Source organism: Herpailurus yagouaroundi, unplaced genomic scaffold, assembly GCF_014898765.1.
Source record: "Herpailurus yagouaroundi ecotype Mexico unplaced genomic scaffold, PumYag 77, whole genome shotgun sequence".
NCBI classification, from domain to species: domain Eukaryota; kingdom Metazoa; phylum Chordata; class Mammalia; order Carnivora; family Felidae; genus Herpailurus; species Herpailurus yagouaroundi.
Window position 1 is genome coordinate 87012656 of NW_024412388.1, and position 23076 is coordinate 87035731.

Sequence of the window (23076 nt, forward strand, 5' to 3'; positions counted from 1 at the left end):
AAACAAATGGTTCAGCCAAAGTCTGCTTTTGCAAAAATAAATACACTGCAACTGAAGGGTCTTTTTGTTGGATTTCTACAGCTTTCCTAAGTGATTATCAAAGGTTTTCTTATGAAGGAGACTAAAGAGTTTCCTAGGAAAATACAGCAGAGGTTAAGCCCTTGTAAGTATTTGTAAATGTTCTTGGAACCAGTGGTGAATGTACCTTTCAGGTTCGAAATATCATTATTTAATTTTTCCACTTGTCTAGCACATATAAGAAAAAATGCAAATCAGTTATTGAAAATGGCCTGCAATACAATTAACAGACTTAGACTTCCTTTATATGGTACCTGCAAGATTTTTAAAAATTCAACACATTCATTTAGTTCATTCACCTTGAGGTTCTGAAATGTTGTGAGTTTTTAAGTATTTTAACTTTTTAAATGATCTGCTCTATAGAACCTGGTTTTAAGTATGAAGAGGGCTGGGGAGAATTTTTACAGGCAAATGCTTTTTGATTGAACATAAGACTACTATTTAATATCAAGCCAGACCAGTCTTAATACTTCTCCCTTGTCTTCACACAGGCCAGAATTATTCCTTTCTACTTCTACTTGCTAAAGGTAAGCATCTCCTTTTCACTTTAGTGCCAGCACCCTGCATAATTCCATATAAGTCTACTGAATTTCCATAAAAGTCTACTGAATCAATTTATTCATGTGGCTCTACTATTACCCACACACCAGCCTATCTTAAACTACCCCTGAAGTAACATAAGTCCCAACTCCTTCATAAAGCCTATGTTAACTTCCCCTCAAAAGCTCTTTGTTCTTTGAAATATCTATATAGTTATTACTATATTTTGTTAATCTTTAATTACATCATATACATCTGATCTTTTCAAGTAAATTTTAAATTCTCTGTAGTATCCTAACATGGTATATTCTCACTAATCCCTACAGGGTCTGGACCACAGCAGGCATTCAATAAATATATACTAATTTAAATGATGAGCATTCCAGATGATTAAATGATGAGATGTACGGTTTGAGGATTTGAAATCATATCTTATACTTCACACCTTGTTCCTGTTTTTGTTAATGGAGCAAGGAAGATATATTGTTTAGCCTTGTTTGTCTTTTCCCAGGAAAGCCAAGAAAAGGGGGAAGCTCTTAGAAAGAGAAATCGAGAGCCAAAGTTCTGGTTTGTCCTTCCTGCCTCTTTATACAACAGAACTTAATTGTTCTTTAAACTTTTGTGTACATAGCAACTAAATTTCAAAACCCTGAGGGCAGGACACATGTCTAATACTTCCTTAGTATTCCAAAAAACCCTAACTCTACAATGGGCATAAAGTACAGCATGATATAGTAAAAAGCTGTGAATAACAGGTTATCTGGATTCCACCAATTCCACCACTGATAAACTGGGTGACACAGTGGGAAAATGATTAAATATCTCTGGGCCTCAACTTCATCTGTAAAATGGGCTTCAATAACATGATCTTCAGAGTCTCTCTCAGATCTGTAATTCTGTGATTCTGATATCAATACTGTGGTATTCAAAAAACATCTTTAGGAAGACAAAGGATGGCACTTGGTAAGAATAAATGCTTAATACAGGTCTGCTGAATTGCAGTAAACTGACAAGAACAGGGTTTTGATGGATAAACGGGTAAGATGATAGAATGCTGGAGTGGATTCATGAGGGCATAAGAAGGGAGTAGCACGAATTATGGTATACACAAGGGAATAGCCAGGTGGTATTTGGAGCAGAAAATGCGTTATCTCCCTGAGAGTAAGGGAAGTATGTGGCACACAGAGCAGCTAGACCAGGTCGTTCCTTAACCTCTAGCTAGTTATGCACAGAACAGCTTTACCTGAACACAAAATCAAAATGAGAATAATACGATGACTCCATATTGTGACTTTAAGGAAACTCCAAAGCCCTCACCTAGTAAGCATAACGTGTGCATGCCGTTTTGTCTGTTCTTCTTTACTTTGTCAAAGAAGCTTTCTGGTCTCCAAGTGTCTGTCCAAAAAACAATAGATACCGTCTCTCCAAACTTATACAACTAGAAAAAGTAAAAACATTAATTAATGATAGAACAATTCACTGCTTACTCTTTCAAAGTTAACAACCAAAACATAAAGTGAGACCCAGACTTGAGATGAGTGGGGGATCAAATCTCTCACAAAATACATGTTCTCTTTGGTCCACAGCAGCTGGTGTCTCTCTGATGCCCTTTACAGTAGTGCCCCTAGTAGTTCAGCATTCAGTATAGCAACATATGTAACCAGTTCACGATTTAGCTATGTAGTTGCTAAAAATACTGAAACAGAACCCAGAAGGAAATAAACAAAGACGTTTGAGCAGTCAGAGCAGGGACTGTTCACTAGGTTAATTTTATTATCCTCACACTACAGACCACCAAGGCTCAGAAACATCAAGCTCATCTGCCCAGGGTCTCACAGCTAGTGAGTAATGAAAAAGACTCAAACTGAGGTCCAAGAAATGCTCCTTTCCACCATGACAGCTCAGGACAATTCAGACAGTATATTCGCTGTAGCTATTTCTTAAAACCTACCCCCTTACTTTACCCACGATTTGATTCCTCACTATAGAATTCAATGAAGGTTTGCCCAAACCTCCTCCTTTCCCAAGTGGCCTACCCACCCCAGTTGGCCATCACACAACCAAGAGGCTTGCTTTGTTCCAGCTTGCTTCCAGTCTGGCTGCACAGTTCACTGAAGTGAGCCCAACTCCACATCTTATGCTAAGAAAACTCAGTTCTGAATCCTAGTTCTGCAACTTGGTAGCTGTGTGACATTGTTCCTTCTAAATCTCTAAAATAGGGATAGTAAAAACATACTGTCCTTCCTATTCATGGGGTTGTAAACATGTAAAAAGTTATTCAAACTGTGAAGTAATATGTTAATATTAGTTCTTATCTAGTCACTGTGCAAAGGACAATTAGATTCAAAGACTTAATACATGGTAAAACATAAAACTAAAGTTGTTAGGTAAAGATTTAATTATTCATTTGAAACAGTGCTTGAAACAATTTATAAGAGCTGGAAAGCACTAGACACAGGAAATCAAGTCTAGTCCTCTGCCACAAACTGTGCACAGGACAGTACTGAACTTTTCTAAGCCCAAGGTTTTTCATTTTTCAAATGAAGAACTGGTCTGCAGAAGGGATTATCATCCTGAGGCTTCTCCAATCAGTGTTCAGAAGCTGCTGCAAGAGGTAAGGGGGAGGCAGAAAGAACAGAAACAGAAAAGCTGGAGCATTCAAGGCCCTCTATCCCTCCACCCCAGGAAAGCTCAAATTTTCTCACTTTTTGTACACTGAGGCCTAAAACCTGTAACTGATACTCTTAATGGTGACTCTGAGTTCTTAAGGGAAAGCTCATCAGGTTCCTCACATGGCCACAACTTCCAACTCACCTACCAATGAGCTTTATTCTCAAAGTCCACTTGCAAACTGTCTAAAAAAGATCTATGGAAGCCATGCCATCCTCTGGCAAATTCTCAGATCAGTATAGCAAGAGCCATGTAACTGCAGGAATTCAGAGTCATGAATCTTCTTGCCACGTATATAATGTTTCTCTGTGAAAAATGCATCCAGCTGATGAGTTCCAATGTGTTCCAATGCAGTCTTGCATATACCTCACAGAGCAGGCAAGAGCTCTGAAGTCACAGCGCTGGTTCTTAATAGATGGGCCACCATGGGGTGCCTGGGTGGCTCAGTCAGTTGAGCGTCTGACTTTGGCTCAGGTCATGATCTCACAGCTCGTGAGTTCGAGCCCCGCGTCGGGCTCTATGCTGACAGCTCAGAGCCTGGAGCCTGCTTCCGATTCTCTGTCTCCCTCTCTCTCTGCCCCTAACCCACTCACATTCTGTCTCTGTCTCTCTCAAAAATAAATAAACATTAATAGATGGGCCACCGTGGACAAATAACCTTCCCGACTTTCAAGAGAAGCTCCCCGGGAAAATGCATGTAACTATAAACCTAATAATGTGATTTTTTTAAAGGATTAAATGACATAAAGTGTGTAGAATGCCTAATACATTGCACACAGTAAAAACAATAAATGTTAGGGATTTGATGATATAATAATATGTTTATAATGATGATATAAAAATGGTCTAAAATGCTGTGTCTTGCTATAATCCAACTGCTTTCCTTACTGGAATGAGCTCAAAAATATTACCAAATATTTGAAAATAAGTTTATGATTTAGCTCTGATAAGTTCAACAGTTTACATTCTAAAAGGGATTTTTGGCATCTCTGATCAGACTTTGAAATATTGCTATTACTCTGTAAAAAATAAAACTATTGAGGTTAAAGAAAATTACGTATGCAACCATATATAAACACTTTCCTAAATGGGCCTTCAATATTTTAAGAGTCATGGAAATATACTCATGAAGGTAAATTCTTCATTCAGAAAGAAAGGGATAGATGATTTCTGAGAGAATTGAGATGCTAGTCACATATAAACACTAGCTGCAGCATGCTGTAGGAAAGCTTCTTGGAATTGTCTAATTTGGGGGATTAAAAGAAAGCCTCACATAAGCACTGCTTTCTAGGACCCTGATTTATAGACTGTAACCATTCCCATGGTTGTGCTGCAAACTTCTTCAATGAGTTCTGGAACATTATGCAAAGAGTTTCACCATTTAAGATGTCAGTCCCTCAAAGAACAGAAAGATCAGTGCCATGTTTCACAATCCAAGGACTTACCAGTAAACCATAAAAGAAACTGGAGTAAAACAGTGTCGAGAACTGAGGCTGCAGAAGTCTAAGCACTGTCTTATACATATTAGCCTTTGTACTGTAATCATTTTCCCCCAAAACAGTATTGATGCAAATCTAAATTTAGAGACCATAAAAAGAGCTGTTTTCTAAGAACAGTAGATAAACGCAGGTCTTTTTGTTTGTTTGTTTTAATCTGAAGCAAGTTATAAAGAAAGCAATTTATCCAACTTGATATTGGATCGTGTTTTTATCTGTTGAAGATAAAAACTCAAAATGATCTAATTAACATATAAAGCAATATCTAGTTAAAGCAAGAAGATGCATAAGAAAGATAAATATTAGGTAGTAAATAATAATTCTAAAAAATGAGACATAGACAGTACTGAAGGAGTTCAGCATTACTCCCACTTGGAAAGCACCTGAAGACAACTCCTGAAGACAGGATATAGGCTGGACCTTAAAGGGTGGAAAAGATGGGGGAACTTGATCTTGGGGGAAGAACAAGATGGTAGAAACAACTTAACAGAGGTGGGAACTGTTGGGCAATATTTAGCATGGTATTAAGCAATTATCTAGAAATAGCTATTGCCCGACTTGCCTCTAACAAGTATCTCTTAATTCCCGACAGCTTTACCATGTGCCAATTCCTGTCAATGCCAGCTCTATAATATATCTACAACTGACTTCATTTCTTTTATCACTACCTTAGTTTGAGTCCTTAATGCCACTTGCCTGAATGACCTTAATAATCTTCTAACTCATCGCACTGCCACCAATGTTTCCTTCCTTTCAGAAGCACAGAATGCTTTGTAAAATCCATTTTTATAATTAGGATTTAATACTTTTGTCATTCTACATTCAAATAAAAAATAGTTTGTGACTGGGGTGCCTGCGTGGCTCAGTCGGTTGACTGTCCGACTCTTGCCTCGGGTCGCAATCTCATGGTCATGGAAGCCAGCCTCATGTTGGGCTCTGCGCTGACAGTGCAAGCCTGCCTGGGATTCTCTTTCCCTCTTTCTGCCCCCTGCCTCAAAATAAACAAACAAAAAAAATAGTTTGTGATTTTCTAAGTTAAAAAATATCTTCTCAACATACAGAAAAATCAGAAAATTTAACTTGCTATTAAGAACTCTGTGGGGCACCTGGGTGGCTCAGTTGGTTAAGCACCGACTTCGGCTCAGGTCATGATCTCACGGTTTGTGAGTTCAAGCCCCGTGTTGGGCTCTGTTCTGACAGCTTGGAACCTGGAGCCTGCTTCGGATTCTGTGTCTCCCTCTCTCTCTGCCCTTCCCCCACTTGTGCTCTGTCTCTCTCTCTCTCTCTCAAAAATAAAATAAACATTAAAAAAAATTTTTTTAAACAACTCTGTGAAGCCCCACATGTATCTTTTATATATAAACATGAATCCTAAATCAGATCACTTAAATCTGTGAGGTAAAAGAAAGCTGAGCCAGCAAAGATGTCAAAAAACACACCACAAACCACATAATCAAGAGTTACTAGTTTTCTATACAGAATATTGGTCTTGGAGTTGTTTTTTTTAATCTCCACATGCGTTTTGCTTAACATTTATGTAACACTGATTTTGCTGACACTAAGAAAAATTATGCACATGCCCACTGCATACAAGATACATAAAGTTGAAGACAAAAGAGCTATAAAATTTATGTTATCACACATAAATGAGAGAACCCACATATGAATTAAATGAAAGAATTTTAATTTAAAGTACATAATTCCAAAAATAAACCAACTTGGGCTGGGGTGGGAAGGATAAGTAAATAAATAAGCAATTCAACTCAGCAAATATTTGTTGCATACTGATTATATGTTTTGGCACTGTGATAAAGCACAAAGGGAGATGTGAAGATGAGTAAATCAGGAAGTTTATGTGCCCAACACATAAACACATAAAGTAACTGAATATTCTGTATGGGATGACGATGTATCAGGATTGTGCAAGTAGAAGAATGGTACAATCATATCTGCAATTTAAAAATAAAACTATTAAGTGGGAGAGAAGATGGCTATTAAAATATTGACTAAAAACAGTTCCAGTGGAAATGGAAAGAAAAACATTTTTAATATGCCCATGATTCCGCAGGTGGTCAAAATAATTCCAAAGTGACTGAAAGAACAGGAAGCTTCCTCAGATGCGTTCTTCTAAGGTTACGTGGCAGTGTAGAGTGTGGATCCCCTTACTACCTAGTTTAGTGTTCACTGTACAAGGTTAGACTTTATCATTTCTACATTAGTCCCTGGACAACAATGAAATCAATTCAATGCTTTTGAAAACTAACAGTAAGAACTACTACAAGGTCAAAACAATGCTGATTATCACAATGAGTCTTGTGCCATGAAAAAAAGGAAGGAAATGAGTTGTTACTTTTTAAAAGTAATATACATATTTTCCAAAGTAGAAATGTATTATATAAACAGAGGAACATATGGCAATAATCAAGGTCACTCATGCAACAGCCAGAGAAAGTGGAAGCATTTCGTAATGATGAGAAAATTATACAATCTTTTCCCTGAAGTCGGCTGCAACTGATAATGCAGTTTTTATGCAGAAATCATTGCTACCTGGTTTCACTGAACTGTCTCATTTATCTGTCCTTTAAAATGTCTCAAAACCATTTTAGTCACCAAATTTTAAAAAAAAGATTCATTCTATCACACAAATGACTAACAAGAAATGATAAATACCACATAAAGAAAGTGTGCCAGAATTTGTAATTTCTTCTTTCTTTGGCCTGTCATCTTCAGGTCAATGTATCCAGGTAAGAATTGAATAAAAAGAATGAAGGAGGGGCGCCTGGGTGGCTCAGCTGGTTAAGCGTCTGACTCTCAATTTCGGCTCAGGTCATGATCTTACAATTCATGTGATCAAGTCCCGCATAGGACTCTTTGCTGATAGGGTGGATGGAGCCTGCTTGGGATTCTCTGTCTCCCTCTCTCTCTGCCCCTCCCCTGCTCTCTCTCTCTCTCTCTCTCTCAAAATAAATAAATAAACATTAAAAAAAAGACTGAAAGGAAATATACCAAACTAGTAACTAACTATGGTTACTTCCAGGTACTGGGACTTCAGATATTTTCTTCCTTATACTTACTATATTCTCCTAATTTTCTATGAGTATATATGTCACTTATCATCAAGAAAAATAAAAATATTTTTTAAAAACAGTTTTTTCTAAAGCAGAGACAATGGTAAATGAAAAAAATTCTGGTTCTGCATGACTAAGGTGCCAAATGTTTAACCTTAAGAATTCAAGAAAAAGACTCTGTTCTTGCCGTCTCTGTAGTGAGAAAAATCCCTGATATTTCATTATCAGGAATGCCTAAATACAACCAACTTGCCTGGCTCTACACAAATAAATGGATTTTCCTTTGATTAGAAAAATCCTCAAAATACAAATTTCACAAGTGTTAGAAATATTTGTTACTTAGGAATTTCAAATAACATGATTTTAAAGTTTATATGTTTATAACTAGTATATGAATTGGGAAAAACCTAAGATTTACTCAGTGAAAATTTGAGCATCTAATGTATCTTGGTTAAGGTAACCTTTGCCTGAAGTTAGAAAACAGGCCAGGTTTTTTGGCTTGTAAATCTAGAGGACATTAGAATTGATCTCAGTTAGTATTCTCCATACTTTTTAGTGCCAAGTCTTTTTTTCCAAATAAATTCTTTTTTTTTTTTTAATTTTTTTTTCAACGTTTATTTATTTTTGGGACAGAGAGAGACAGAGCATGAACGGGGGAGGGGCAGAAAGAGAGGGAGACACAGAATCGGAAACAGGCTCCAGGCTCCGAGCCATCAGCCCAGAGCCTGACGCGGGGCTCGAACCCACGGACCGCGAGATCGTGACCTGGCTGAAGTCGGACGCTTAACCGACTGCGCCACCCAGACGCCCCCCAAATAAATTCTTAAATAAAACATCGATAGGGTTAAAGATCAAGGCTCCCTGGGGATTTATTCATTGCTATTTGGTCTCAAGTACTTCAATTTCTGCAGAATTGCTGAAACAGCTTCATAAATCCTGGTACACTTTGAAAACCATTGATCATGTCCGGTGTTCCTCCCTGTCCCCACATCCCGTTACCGTTAGGAAACCTGAGATCCAGAGAAGTTAGAGGACTCCTTAATTACTGCCTGAGCAAAAGTAAAACCAAGAACTTTTAATCTGCAATTAAACTCAACCTTTTCCATTATTACTTTTTCTTTACCAGTTCTACTCAAAATATAGTCAGTTTTTACCCAACATATATATTCTCAGTCTTGTGTTAATTAATCTCTAGGTAACCAAGGTTTCTGTGGTACATATGTATGTATTCATTGGTGTCTGTGTATTTCTATAATACCTCGAAGATTCCAAAGTGCTTCGTGACTCTCTTTAACTGTATAGTTCCCTGTGTTGGGAAGGTATCTGCCTTACTGTTCATTTAGCAAACCTCTTATAATTCATTTTTTAAAGTACTTTATTGATACATAATGCACATACTGTAACATTCACCCATTACAAACGTACATTCAATTTTTAGTAAACTTACCGAATTGTGCAACCACATGTAGTTTTAGAAAATTTTTATCACTTCAATCAGATTCCATATGTCCATTTATAAGCAATATCTGTTCTAAACCCCAGCCAACCAATAACTACTTTCTATCTTACAGATTTGCTTTTTCTGGACATTTCATATAAACAAAATCCTACAATATATGGTCTTCTGTGTCAAACTTCTTTCACTTAACATACATGTAATTAATATCTATGCCAGGACTACTAATTCTTCACAAGACAAAAGGAAAGACTTCAGAGTCTGAAGTAAATTAAACCTAATCACACTCTGCTACATGATCAATTCACTACAAATAAAATCCAAACGGCTGACGTTGGATTAGAGAGCCTAGTGATCCAACCCTATCTACTTATCTGACCTCAGACCCACTTTTCTCCTGCCTGCTACTCTCCAATAAGCCCTTCTTTGGTTCCTTCAATGAGCCAAGGTCATTTCCACTTTAGAGTCTTTGCACAAACCATTCCCTTTGACTGGAATATGTTCACTCTTTCTTGATTCATATCTAATCTTAAGTAACACCACTTTAGAGAGGCCTCCTTTGACCACCCAATTACAACAGAGACCCAGCCAAATCTCTAACATATATCAGTCTACTTGAATTTCTTATACTTCCCACTACCTGATGTTTATTTTCTTGTTGTTATTGCCTCTCCTTCCTACTAGAATGTAAGCTCTTTGAAAGCAGAGACTTTGTTAGACAGATTTATCAGCGTATCCAAGGCAAGCAAATAATAAATAGGCAAACAATATTTGTTGAATAAATGAATCACTAAACCTCTTAATGATGTCTAACTTGGTAGCCTTTACTACACATTCCCTTTAACAAGAAACATTTTCATAGGAATATGGGGTTTGCAATAAAAAAAACTATTTTATGGCATGCCCATAATAGAATGTGTATCAACTGGTTTTGTGTGTTTTGAAGTGTTAGTCTACACACCTACTTACCTTCATTAATACTGATAATCAAGGGGCGCCTGGGTGGCTCAGTCGGTTGGGTGTCTGACTTCGGCCCAGGTCATGATCTCGCGGTTCATGGGTTTGGGCCCCACGTTGGACTCTGTGCTGACAGTTCAGAGCCTGGAGCCTGCTTTGAATTTTGTGTCTCCCCCTCTCTCTGCCCCTTCCCTACTCATGCTCTGTCTCTCAAAAATAAATAAACATTGAAAAAAAATACTGATAATCAAGAGTCTAGTTAATAAACTACAAAGTTGATGAAAAATACTGAATAGTTGATTCTGAGCTCTCTATGCTGCTTTAGGAAACAATGATAAGATAGGTTCAAAAGGGGCTAACAAACTGACAGGCTTAAAAAAATCTGTGCCCATTATTTCCAGGTTAGGAATTCCATACTGCTACTCTTTAACCTAAGGTAAAAATGTTGTAAAACATATACTATTCAGGTCTGTCACATTACTCAAAACAGTACTTCTGTTCAATAACTTGATGGCTGTTTTTGAACTCATGGGAAAGCTTTCACAGAGATGACAGAATCTCTTTCGAAAGTGGTGCCCACTTCCCTTTTAAAAAATTGAGAAAGACAGCATGGCAAGGTAACCTGTTAACATTCTACATTTAGCAAACATATTTCTGAGAACTGAAATCTACTCTTTCAATTAGGCCATGCTAAAAAAAAAAAAAAAAGCACAAGCTCATTAACTTTCTAAGAAAGTTTTTATCTGTCTAGTTTGGTGATTCTCAAAATGTACTAGCAACTTCAGCATCACCTGAGAATTTGCTAGAAATGCAAATTCTTAGACCCCCACCCCCACCCCAGATCTACTATATCTGAAAATTTCAGGGGAAGGCCAGCAATCTCTTTTATAAGCCCTCTAAGTAATTCTCATGAATACTAAAGTCTGAGAACCACTCATGTAAGTTATTGTTTTTCCCATAAATGCTAACCCTAAATACTTAGAAGAAAAAGAGAAGATACTAGAAGGAAGGGGACTTTGAAAACCTTAGGTATTATGCAGGGTATCTATACATTTGTTTTAAAATGTAAAAGTGCCATGAATATAATGACTGTGCTTTATCTTAGAACACTTAGAAACAGTGTCAATAATTACCTCTTTCTCCTAGAATATAAATAACTTGGGTGGTACAAAAAGTATACTTTCATAGAAATTTCATCAAATACCTAAGGCAGAACCTAAAAAGGCACTTCCTGTTTTTCACACAAGTAGTAAGTCATTTTCATACCCAGATTAGAGAATAGAACCAAGATGGGGAAACAATGCTTTGTAGCTGCCCAGAAAAATCCTATATAAAACTGAGAGAAAGCTGAATTGTTAAAAATAATCTATGTAATATGGATATGATCTTAAGGGCTTCTATGGAGACTGTCAATTCTCACAGTAAATTTCCTCTCAAATACCTTCATCTATTTCAAACATGAGAACAATAACACTGTACCTGTCTATCAACCTAGAGGATCAGGAGGAGGACAGGGTCACCCTAATTTAGTTCCTGCCAGTCTAAATAACAGATATGCATGTGATGAAGACAAAAATCTTTTGAAAAGTTTTATGTTTAGAAAGAAGCAAAAAACTTTAAATGATAAGTCATGATAATTTAGACCAAAATATGATGGAAAGGGGCTAGGTAACTTTCCTCACCAGAAATCAAAATAAAACCAATATGAAAAAAATATATATACTCCATTAGCTTAAGGTTTATTACACATCTTTGTGTATCACATGATTAATTTATTCTTCTCTTTTTTTCCTTTCTCCTGGCAACCATCAGTTCTTAAAAAGTACATGGTCTACAGGAAAGAATACTGGACTATGAATCAGGAAATTCCATTCACTTACTCCAGCACAGGAATGTTCAAGAGGGTTTTTAAAAGTGTAAAAAAGAGGGGCGCCTGGCTGGCTCAGTCAGTTAATCATTGGACTCTTGATCTCATCTCAGGTCATGATCTCATGGTTCACGAGATATAGCCTGGCTTCCTTGAGATTCTCTCTCCCTCTCTCTTGCCCCCTCCCCTACGTGAGCACAGGTGCACAAACACTCTCTCTCTTTCAAAATAAATAAACTTTTTAAAAAAAGTGCAAAAAGGCCTTGAATTGGCAAGGTTTTTTTTTACGTATGCATTTTATTAGAAGACAAAAGAGAGCAAAATTCTTTGCCAATTTAAATGTAATAACTAAGTGCAAGTAATGAATACTAAAAGGTGAATCATTTATATCTTTTCTCTGATTCTTCAGAACCAAAGGCAATATTTCTGAGATGACTGGCTAGCATGTCAATTAAATTGAGATATTCTTCCTAGGTAACGCAGAAAATAAAGACACCTCTAAAGCAACAGATACAAACTGGTGTCCAATGTAAATGTATCTTCTTGTTGTAAATATCTATTTTAAATTATGCTTTCCAGGAAGACACACTGGGGATATCTCATTTCATAGATTCTAAGATGTACATTTTTTTTCTATTAAAATATATCTGAAATAGGAATAAGTCCTAACAAGGAATTAAGTCTTAAAACCACTGTTGGCCATGAGCAGTCACAGTTGCCATAGATCATATATGTGTGAACATCAGAACACAAGATACCAAACTTCAGCAGCTTGGAAGAAAATCCCAGAAACAGTTATGGAGCACTCTTTTAACTCCTCAAAACTAAGACTGTTGGGTTAAAAATAACCAATACACTGAGATAATTACATAGGTGGCTTAAAAGCCTAATATGATTGGCTTTTGGCTCTTTTACAGATTCCTTTAAGAAATGCTGTATCACGATGCTCGTGATGGGACAGAAAATAATAACCATATGGAAAAACATGCATCAGCGATGCAGAGTAAGTTATTTGGAAGAGTGTGAAATGGCTTTAGGAATACAGAACCAATTTAATTAGATTAAATTTCCCTGGTTTTGTATGCGAAAGCTGGATATAAGATTAAAGTCTTTCTGTAGCTAATTTCAGTGGTCTATTCAATGAGGGGGAAAAAGATCTAAGTTCTAGGGAAATAGTATAAAATATTTAATATTTAAAAATTTAGTACACATTAATGTATTACATAAAATAACATCTTAAAATTCATGAAATATAACAAAATCTACCTGCAATTTGTAGTTTTCTAAAACACTTTTGCTAACTACCATTAAGAAAAAAATCTTCGTAGCATTACCTGTAAACCACAGCAGCCTACAGCATTCATTATGGAAGCATTGTGAATAACTCGGTAAGAGATTCCCAGTTTTGTTGCTCTCAGAATAAGATCGCTGTGTGTGGTAGCCCTGTAGTGGGAAAAGACCAGGTTGGATTAAAGTAACACTGACTTTTTAAGAGAGTAAAGGTATAATATTTCATGAGTTCAAGCCAATCAAAGGGTTATGGGGGCTCCTTTTCCTCAATTCGGGGGCTTTCTGACAAGAAAAGTGTTAAGTCTACACATGCCCTTCACGGTGCTAAACTGCACTTGTTACCCTTTTAGAGCAGCCTTGGTAGCTACAGAGAAAAAGGGAAGTTGTACTTACTCTTTTGTCCCTTTAACACCTGCAAACACATCTGTGGAATGGAAGTTCAGCAAGTGAACTCCTGAGCAGCAATTCTCAAACTTTTTCGTCTTAGGACCCCTTTAAACTCTTAAAATGACTGCTCTGAGTTCTAAATGATGGCACAACTAGACCTACTCTATACTTTCTGCTCTATTTTGAAGGTTTCTTTTTTTGTATTTTGAAATACTACAGAACAGATGATAAAGAACATTTTTATAGGCTATCAAGTTCTGCCTTTATATTAGGGTTCTATCTGACATAATCGTAGTTGCATTTTACATCTGTCTAGCAGTGATTTTATTTATAACTGTTTTCAGTCTGGTTACTGTATATAATTGTATGTGTGCATGTGTATGTGAGTGCACATTCTGCCTGTTGCCTTTCCTTTGTTGAGATAAATCTAATGATTATGATAAGATAAGACTTTGGTGGAGAGAGAATATATGTAAATGCAAGTATGGATACTATGAAATGTAACCCCACATCAATTTAGAACTGCATTATTAAAAGCCTTTTTCCCCTGGATGAAAACTCCAGGTCCTGCTGGGGAAAGCAACATTGGCATGTTTGAGAAACTACATACAAACCAGCAGAACCTGTCAACTGGTCAATGCATACCAAGTAGGAAGATCAAGGGCTTTCACCCCATGAGGCAGTCAGAAACAGATTAACAAATGCCCACCAGGGAAGCCTGTTTTTAATCACACATAAAATAAAAACTAGTATGAAAAACAATCATTAATTTGATTTAGAGCAAGCTTTTAAAAAATAACATAAATGACAGTTATAAAGAATGTTTTTAATATCATCTTCAACAGAATTTCACTACTTAACACTAAGATTAAACAATACTGAATTAGTTATTTGGTGCGTTATTTGAACAGATGAGCAGAAAGAAAACCTGGTTTAAAATTATACCTCTCTTTACCACAACTTCATTTAAAATGACCAGATGTGGTTGGTATACTATGAAGATTTAATGACCTGACAAAGTGATCTGATTTTGTGAAACTGCCATGAATGTGATTAAATGAGTCCCTCAGATTTCTGCTATGAAAAAATTGGTATTTTATCATCATGATTACCCAAATTATACTGCTTCATGGAAAAGAAAAAACTGGCTTGAAACACAGGTTTAAACCATCATATTGGGCATTCCTTCTAGATCACGAATCATGAAAATGCTTCATTTTGGTGACTGGAAAAGTGTGTGTGTGTGTGTGTGTGTGTGTGTGTGTGTGTGTGTGTAAACAAATTTATTACTACCTCTGGGCACATGGCTCTATCCAAAATCACGTGTGTATATGTATGTATATATGATTTTGGATAGAGCCACGTGCCCAGAAATAGTAATAAATTTGTCTTAATAATATTCTTATTACTTGGAATTGCTCTGAAAGCAATTTCAAAAGAGATTCAAGAATGTTCTGATCAATGGAATCAATAAAATAAAGAACATAAAGATGACCAATTTAAATATGTAAGACTTGGTATGTTTATTTTATAATAACGCTAGTTTGCAGATACAGTACTGCCACATTTGACAGTGCTATGGCTTGTGATCTGAAAGTTCATTAATATTTGTAATGATATGCTGAAAGTGATGTTCTCATAAACTACTGGAAGCATTATAAACTGGTACAGTCCTTTGAAAAGTAATTTGACAATACATGCTTGAAAATAACCATGTTCAAAACTTTTGTTTTTTTTTTCTTTGGTATTATAAACTTTTTGGAGAAAAAAAATCCAAAATGTAGGGATGAGAGAATGGAAGGAGGGGAAAAGGGTCATATACATTAATCCATACACGGCAGCTTTACTTATATTGGAGAAATAAATGGACTAATGATAATAACGTTGACATCTATTGAATAGCTACTAGATGCCAAGCACATCCATTGCATGGAATGGAAAAAAATCAAATGACCTACATTAAAGCAAACAGAAGACAAGTGAATAAAGATATGTTTTTATGTATGTGTATGCCATGAAGGAAAAGGCACACAACATAAGGATAAAAAAAATTATGTGTTCATTGCTTATAAAATATACACGGCTACAGAGCATACTAAAATAAAGAATGGAATAACAAAATGGAATCACCATTAAAATTTGTTTAATCGTGACCTTGGTCAACTAAATTCTTTATGGGGATAGAAAGCTTAAGACTGTCATTGCTCACATGACTGGGTCAGATCTATTGACATACAATTTTTTTTAGAGTCATTTATATTCTTTATGTGATTAACGTCCACATTCCTATCAGTAACCTGGATAAAAGGGAAAAGATGAGAACTATATCAACTGACTTAACTGACTTTCAATTACCTTCTTTCAAAAAAATTTTTTTTTTCAACGTTTATTTATTTTTGGGACAGAGAGAGACAGAGCATGAATGGGGGAGGGGCAGAGAGAGAGGGAGACACAGAATCGGAAACAGGCTCCAGGCTCTGAGCCATCAGCCCAGAGCCTGACGCGGGGCTCGAACTCACAGACCGTGAGATCGTGACCTGGCTGAAGTCGGACACTTAACCGACTGCGCCACCCAGGTGCCCCCCTTCTTTCAAAATTTAAGAGTGGATGATGGTGATGGCTGCACGACAGTGTGAATGTACTTAATGTCATTGAAGTGCACACTTAAAAATGCTTAAAATGGTTAATATCATGTTATATAAACCTTATCACAATTTAAAAAATATTAGAATGAAGAATTTGAGATTAAGTACTTTTCAAAGTTTATATTCAGATAAGGGGAAAAGGATTTAAAAATAAAAAATTTTTGTGGTTGTACATAAGGAAGAATTTTGGTGCTTTGCTGCATTCCGTATTTTCTTCCAGGTTTATGCATTTAATGCACACAAATCCTAATTCTTCAAGGCCCAATGAAAATGTACACATTCCCCACCATTCTGTCTGCAAGTACCATATCTCAATAGTAATCCAGTTGGTAAATTAAAAATAACCAAGGTACAGTAATTATTACACAAATCTGAATGTAAGATATGCATGATTATTGGTCAATGACATAGAGCAAATTAATTGCCCAGGAGTTTAAAAAAAAAAAAAAAAACAAAAAACAGGCCGCCCTCATTCCTAAATAAAATAATGGAGGACTCATGGAAGAGGTGGCATCTGAGCTGGGTCTTAAAGAATCTACTATTTTACTGAACAGAAACTGGGGATGACTACAGTTGACACTGCTGTACAGTGTATCTGAAAGTTGTTAAGAGAGTAGATCTTAAGGTCTCTCATCACAAGGAAAAAACTTTTTTCTTTCTCTTTTTTGTATGATAGACGTTAACTAAACTTACTGAGGTAATCCATTCAAAATATGAGTCAAGTCATTTCACTGTTCACCTTAGACTTACACAGTGCTGTTATGCCAATTAAATGTCAATAAATTGGTAATAAAAGAAACAAACTGGCAAGAGAAGTCTATTTTAAGGAAAAAGTACGAGCAGCAAAAACATGGTAGATAAATACTGCAAAAACACTTACGAAATGGCAAAACTGAACAATCTGACTCTAGCACAATAAAAACAAAGAGTAACCAAAGAAGAAAGTACATAGACTATTAAAAGACTTAGGCCATGAAGTCAACTTCAGTGTCTACTCAAGGTTTTTGAGCAGGGTAGTAATAGCATCAAGGCACTTTAGGCCTCAATTTTTCATGTATGTGGAATTCTCCTTCTACCCCGAGTCCCACAGACCTCCTCCACAATTTCCACCTACTGAATTCTACACAGACCCAACTCAAGCACCAACTCCTCCATAAAACCACCACAGAAAAACTCCAAACTCTTTGCCTTTTAATTTACACTTTTTTATCCTCATCCTCGACCTAATCTTTCAGCAGTGTATCAGATTTCACCACTCTTTCCTCTCTAAAGTATCTCTTTTCTTCGCTTCTGTGACAACACACTCTTGGTTTTCTTCCTCCTCTGGCTCTTGACAGACCACGAAATACAAGTTTCCTAAGGCTTGATCCTAGGTCTTCTTTTCCCCTTGTTCTTTTCTAAAGTGATTTCAGGGGCGCCTGGGTGGCTCAGTCGGTTGAGCGTCCGACTTTGGCTCAGGTCATGATCTCACAGTCCGTGAGTTCGAGCTCTGCGTTAGGCTCTGTGCTGACAGCTCAGAGCCTGGAGCCTGCTTTGGATTCTGTGTCTCCCTCTCTCTCTGCCCCTCCCCCACTCATGCTCTGTCTCTGTCTATCTCTGTCAAAAATAAATAAACATTAAAAAAATTAAAAAATAAAGTGATTTCATCCGTTTCTCTAGCTTTAAACACCGTATCTCTCCCTCTCTCTCACCCCATATATACTCATGAATTCAAAAGCCACATATCCAAGAAAACCCCTTGAGCTCAAGTAGCAGATATCAAATTGCTTACATGACATCTCAAATTTAAAACATTTCCAGAACCAATTCTTGTTTTCCCCTACAAGTTTTCATCATTTCAAGAACTGGCACTATCAACTACTCAGTCACTAAAGCCAGAATTCTGGAAAACTTGCTTCTTTCCTTTTCCTCACCTACATACATAATACTGGCATTCCTCCTTCTAAATTCTTCCCAGTTTGCCTTTTTCTGTCTTCCACCAGAGCCACCTTGTCTCCCTAAATCCCTTCATGCAAGCATTTAGAATGATCACTTAAGAATGTCAATCAGACTGTGATTCTTTCCTGCTTAAAAACCACCAAAGATGTGCCAGAGTACTTCAAACAAAACCCTACCCCCACCAAGGCCTTACAAGATCTGGGTCTCACTCACTTCTTTAACTCCCTCTCATTCCCTCTCCCTGCTACTCCAGTCACTTTGGCCTTCTAGGTCTTTGAATACATTCTTGCTGTTCCATCTGCTTACAATGTTCTTCCCTTCTGCTATTCCTTTCATCTTTCAGACACCTGTTTAAATATTACCTCAACAAAAAGGATTTTCCATATACCCTGCACAAATTAGCCTATTCCTGTGAGTCCTTTTTTTCCTTGACAGGCCTATCAAAATTTTAATTTGTTATTTTTTCTTTCATTGATGTCAGCCTCCCTTAATAAACTGTGAAGCCTGTGTTTTATCATCTAACATATATCCAGCATGTAGGAGTGCCTGTCATGATATACGTGTTCCAAAGATATTTATTGAATGGAGAAATGTCAGTCTAAGATATGCCTCATCTTCCTTTGTGACCCCAGGCAAAATATTAAACAACTCTTTCCATTAATATTTCATTGATATCTACTATATTGTGAGGGAAACTAGGGAGATAAAATTGTGAAGGATAGCCTACAAATATAAAAGGTAGAGGTATATATTTATTTAAAAAAATGCATTGTGAGGCAATGTATGAAAACTCATATGAATAATACTTCAGCAGTTAGAAACAGAACTTCTCATCTGGGTAATAAAAGACTGCATCACTGAGAATATGATGTCTGAGTTAGGCTTCAAAAGATGGCTGGACTCTGACAATCAGAAATATACCAAAAGGTATTACAGATGCAGGGAAGAGTTTGAACAGATGTATAGAATGAGAAATCAAGATGATGGTGGAAGAACAAACTGGTTGGCATGAGTGTGGGCAAACCAGTACAAGAGAACCAGATACAGTTAGAAGGGCAGGCTGGACAGTACCTTTCATGTCTGGCCAACAGAGCTACTAATTCCCACTTGAGCTCAAGTAAGATTTTCAAATTGTGGCTTCACAAGTATAAATTTGGCTACAACACAGGTAATGAAATAAGAATCTGTACCTGGACCAGACAAAAGGCTACTATATTAAACTAGGGAATAAAAAAGATATAAAAAATTTTGGTTAAAAAAAAGAAAGGTCAAAAGCAGTGCTTCTCATACTAACTAGTAAAAGGTCAATACTTTAAGTTCTAAATGGTCATGGAACAATAGTTTTGTAAAATGCACTCAAAATTAATGATTAGGAAAATAAAATATAAAATACAAAATATAAGCTCCAAATTATGAGATTCAGCAGAGATAAAATTACTTCTAAAAACTGGTATAGAATTTCTAAATGCTTACTCTCAATTTCTGTAGTCCTCATCATGGACTAGTAAATTTGTGGCCTGGGACCAGTCTATAAACCTCACACTGAGCAGCACTGGTTTATTGGGCTCTGTCAGTGACTAGATGCCATGGAAGTCAAAAGTAACTCTGAGATCACTCTTTTAGGTGACTGTAAGAATTGTTATACCATCAAGTAAGAAAGTTTGGTGAGTTCAGAAGGTGTCACTATAAAAAAATATGGAATTTTGGCAGGAATCCAGTGCAATAATGAGAAAATCCTACAAGAGTTTCAAGACATTTTATACATAGAATTTTTCATCACCTTTATTTTATTTTACTATTTTCTGGCTAAAAGAAATAAATAAAAGAAAAATAGGTACTGCTAATTTGGAGGAAGACTTACAGAAAACAATGTCATAGGCTAAAACAAACTGTTATTTTTAAATGTGTGATTATACAATGTCATTTGCAACCAAACATAATAAGGAAACATAATCTCTGGCATACCATACTGATGTAAATTACTTTTTTTTTTTTTGACAGACACATGCACATGTAACTCCATTCTTTTTGAAAAACATCCTTGGTGGTGAGTTCATAGTGCTTTAATTGTCCTTATGTTCCTTAAATCTGTGACATAAATCTTGGGTCACCAGCTGGAGACAAAGAACTCCTCTGTTTTGCTTGACATTAGAGATTGATGATGCTTGACTAGACAAGTAGAAACCCATCTTTTTAGTAATGGGGAAAGAACAGAGCTCCCAAGGGATATAAGAAATTGAAATCTGAGGCTTGACAGATTTTTAAATTCAAGGCAAGTAAAGTGACAATGTTGATAAATATGAAGTGATTAAAAAAGAAAAAAAAAAGCTTAGGATAAAGGAATCAGAAGATGCTTGCAATTTACCTGAAAAATAAATGGCAGGTATAACTCTTGATAATGTAATAAACTTATTAATAATGATATACTAGTTAGGTCATTTGATGTCCTAAGTTATCTTCTAAAAGAATAGCAAAAGCAATGATACAAACTTTAGAACAGACCCTTAATAACCAATGTAAGAGTTACATATGATAACATCCTTATCAAGCAGATTTTCTTCACTTATCTCAAAGATAATGAAACTTTATGAGATTTTAGAACCTACGTAAACACAGTCCTTTATTAGGACCTGGCAAGTAAAAATTTTAAATGGAATAATTCTTACTGAGTTAAAAACAAGCAAATAAATTAAAATATCGGCTTTGACTTACCCAAATGGATCACCAACCACAAGGAATGCAACATCACAGATATCGGCATCCTTTAAAATATTATCTGCTTCTTGTTCCACTTCTTCTCTATCAGCAAGAATCAATTTTCTTCCGTAGAACTCTTCCTACAGATTTAAGTCCAATATCAAAATGAGACAGCAGGTGACCATTTACACACACACACACACTAATCTCTGGGGCTGGTGCAAATTTTGGCAACCATCCAGACATCCATACGTAGATCACTGAACAGGACTCATCAGTGAGCTAGCACTCTATAACATGTTGCAATTAAACTCTGTCTTTGGGGCTATCTTAATATCCCAAGAGGAGGTAGACCTCCTAACATCTGAGACTTTCTGCATTTTAAATTTATCTAAATCTGAGTCTAACAGACCAGGCAGAATACTGTAGAATGAACAGAGAACATGTTTGTACGAGCCTTACTTCATAAACATACTAATAAAAATGAATATATTAAATAATAACTATAAACATACATGGTAATTTGGGTTTAATTAAATTTTCCATAGGAAAACCTATAGGACTCTGGCTAAAATAAAAGGTAACTTCAATGAGAAATAATAGAAAATTAAGATTCAGTTATTTACAGAACCAGCAAACATTCCTATATAATTGCAGGAAAGATTGATTGAAAACTGTATTTCTGAGGTGCCTGGGCTGAGTGTTAGACTCTTGGTTTTGGCTCGGGTCATGATTCTAGAATCATGGGATGGGCCCCACGTCAAGCTCCATGCTGAGCCATGAAGCCTGCTTAAGATTCTCTCTCTCTCCCTCTGAACCTCTTCCCCACTCATTTTTTCTCTAAAATAAATAATAAGAAAATAAAAAAATAAATAACAATTGTATTTCCTACTTCCTGCTAAAAAGGCAGAGATGCAGGGGAGAGAAAAGAATTCTAAGTATATAGGAAGTCTCAACACACTGCTTTGTGAACCAATTCCCTGAAGTTCAACTCTAAAGAATAAACCCAGGAGGCTGACCTTAATGGGTGGCAGCATGTAAGTACAGAGAGTGAACTGATGTGCCAGTGGTCATATGGCAGTGGTTACAAACTATTATGCAAAGTCATGAATCTTATTAACTGATTTCCTGTTGAATAATATGTAATTCAAATATAGTAAAAGTAGATTCATAGACAAATACTATTTCTTACATACTGAGAAGTTTGAGCTATAAAGATTATATTAGAAGTCAAATGTTACAAGGACTGCTATAATAGAAGCGTTATCTGGTACTCAATATCTGTCAAGCAAAAGAGTAAATGAACAAATGATTAAGCATTTGAAGATAAAGGCTATAGTTCCAACTCTGATAACTATTTCTTAATACTTAACTAGAATCTGTTCTTGAAAAAAGATCCCTTCCCTTTCTCTGCATATCTTTGCAGAGATGTTCCAGAAGTTCCCAATGACAACGATGTTTTTACAGATAAAAAGTGTTCTCTTTATTTTCACTTTTATATTTTTTCTTAATAATTCATTTGCATATAACTTCCTTTAATTTCATGAGCCCAGAAAACTTATCAGTGGTAGAACATTTATATTCACATATATCTAAGACATACACATGATTACTGAAAACTGAAGGAATTCTTTTTTTCCTGAACTTCTAACATCTTTTAATATGAAATTTATTGTCAAATTGGTTTCCATACAACACCCTGTGCTCAACCCACAGGTGCCCTCAATGCCCATCACTCACTGAACTTGTAACATTTCTTTAAAAAATTTTTAAAAATCACATGTGACTAGCCTAATGCTAGCAGTAATTTTAAATCCTATTTAATACTTTATGATTCAACAACAGAAAACCCCACTCTTCTCAAGACTTCTATCATGTATCACTCCATATTTATTACTTAAGAAACATTTCATTATCTAATTGAAACACAATATTAAAAAAAAAGTATCCACATATGCATAACTGTGCACATACACCCCAAACACTC

At 36.1% G+C, this 23076-nt stretch overlaps 1 protein-coding gene across 4 annotated transcripts in view; it reads right to left on the minus strand.

The window, feature by feature from the left end:
- The window catches only part of DPH5 (diphthamide biosynthesis 5), a 55001-nt gene that overhangs the window by 24631 nt on the left and 7294 nt on the right, over positions 1–23076 (minus strand). For all 4 annotated transcript variants that reach the window (XR_005788799.1, XR_005788798.1, XR_005788800.1 and 1 more), the window contains exons 3-5: positions 21105–21229; positions 13467–13575; positions 1936–2056 (exon numbers count right to left, since the gene is read on the minus strand). Coding sequence is in view for 1 of the 4 variants with exons in the window: in XM_040471118.1 (XP_040327052.1) it covers positions 1936–2056; positions 13467–13575; positions 21105–21229 (355 nt within the window). In the remaining 3 variants the exon portion in view is untranslated. The remainder of the gene's footprint in view (positions 1–1935; positions 2057–13466; positions 13576–21104; positions 21230–23076) is intronic.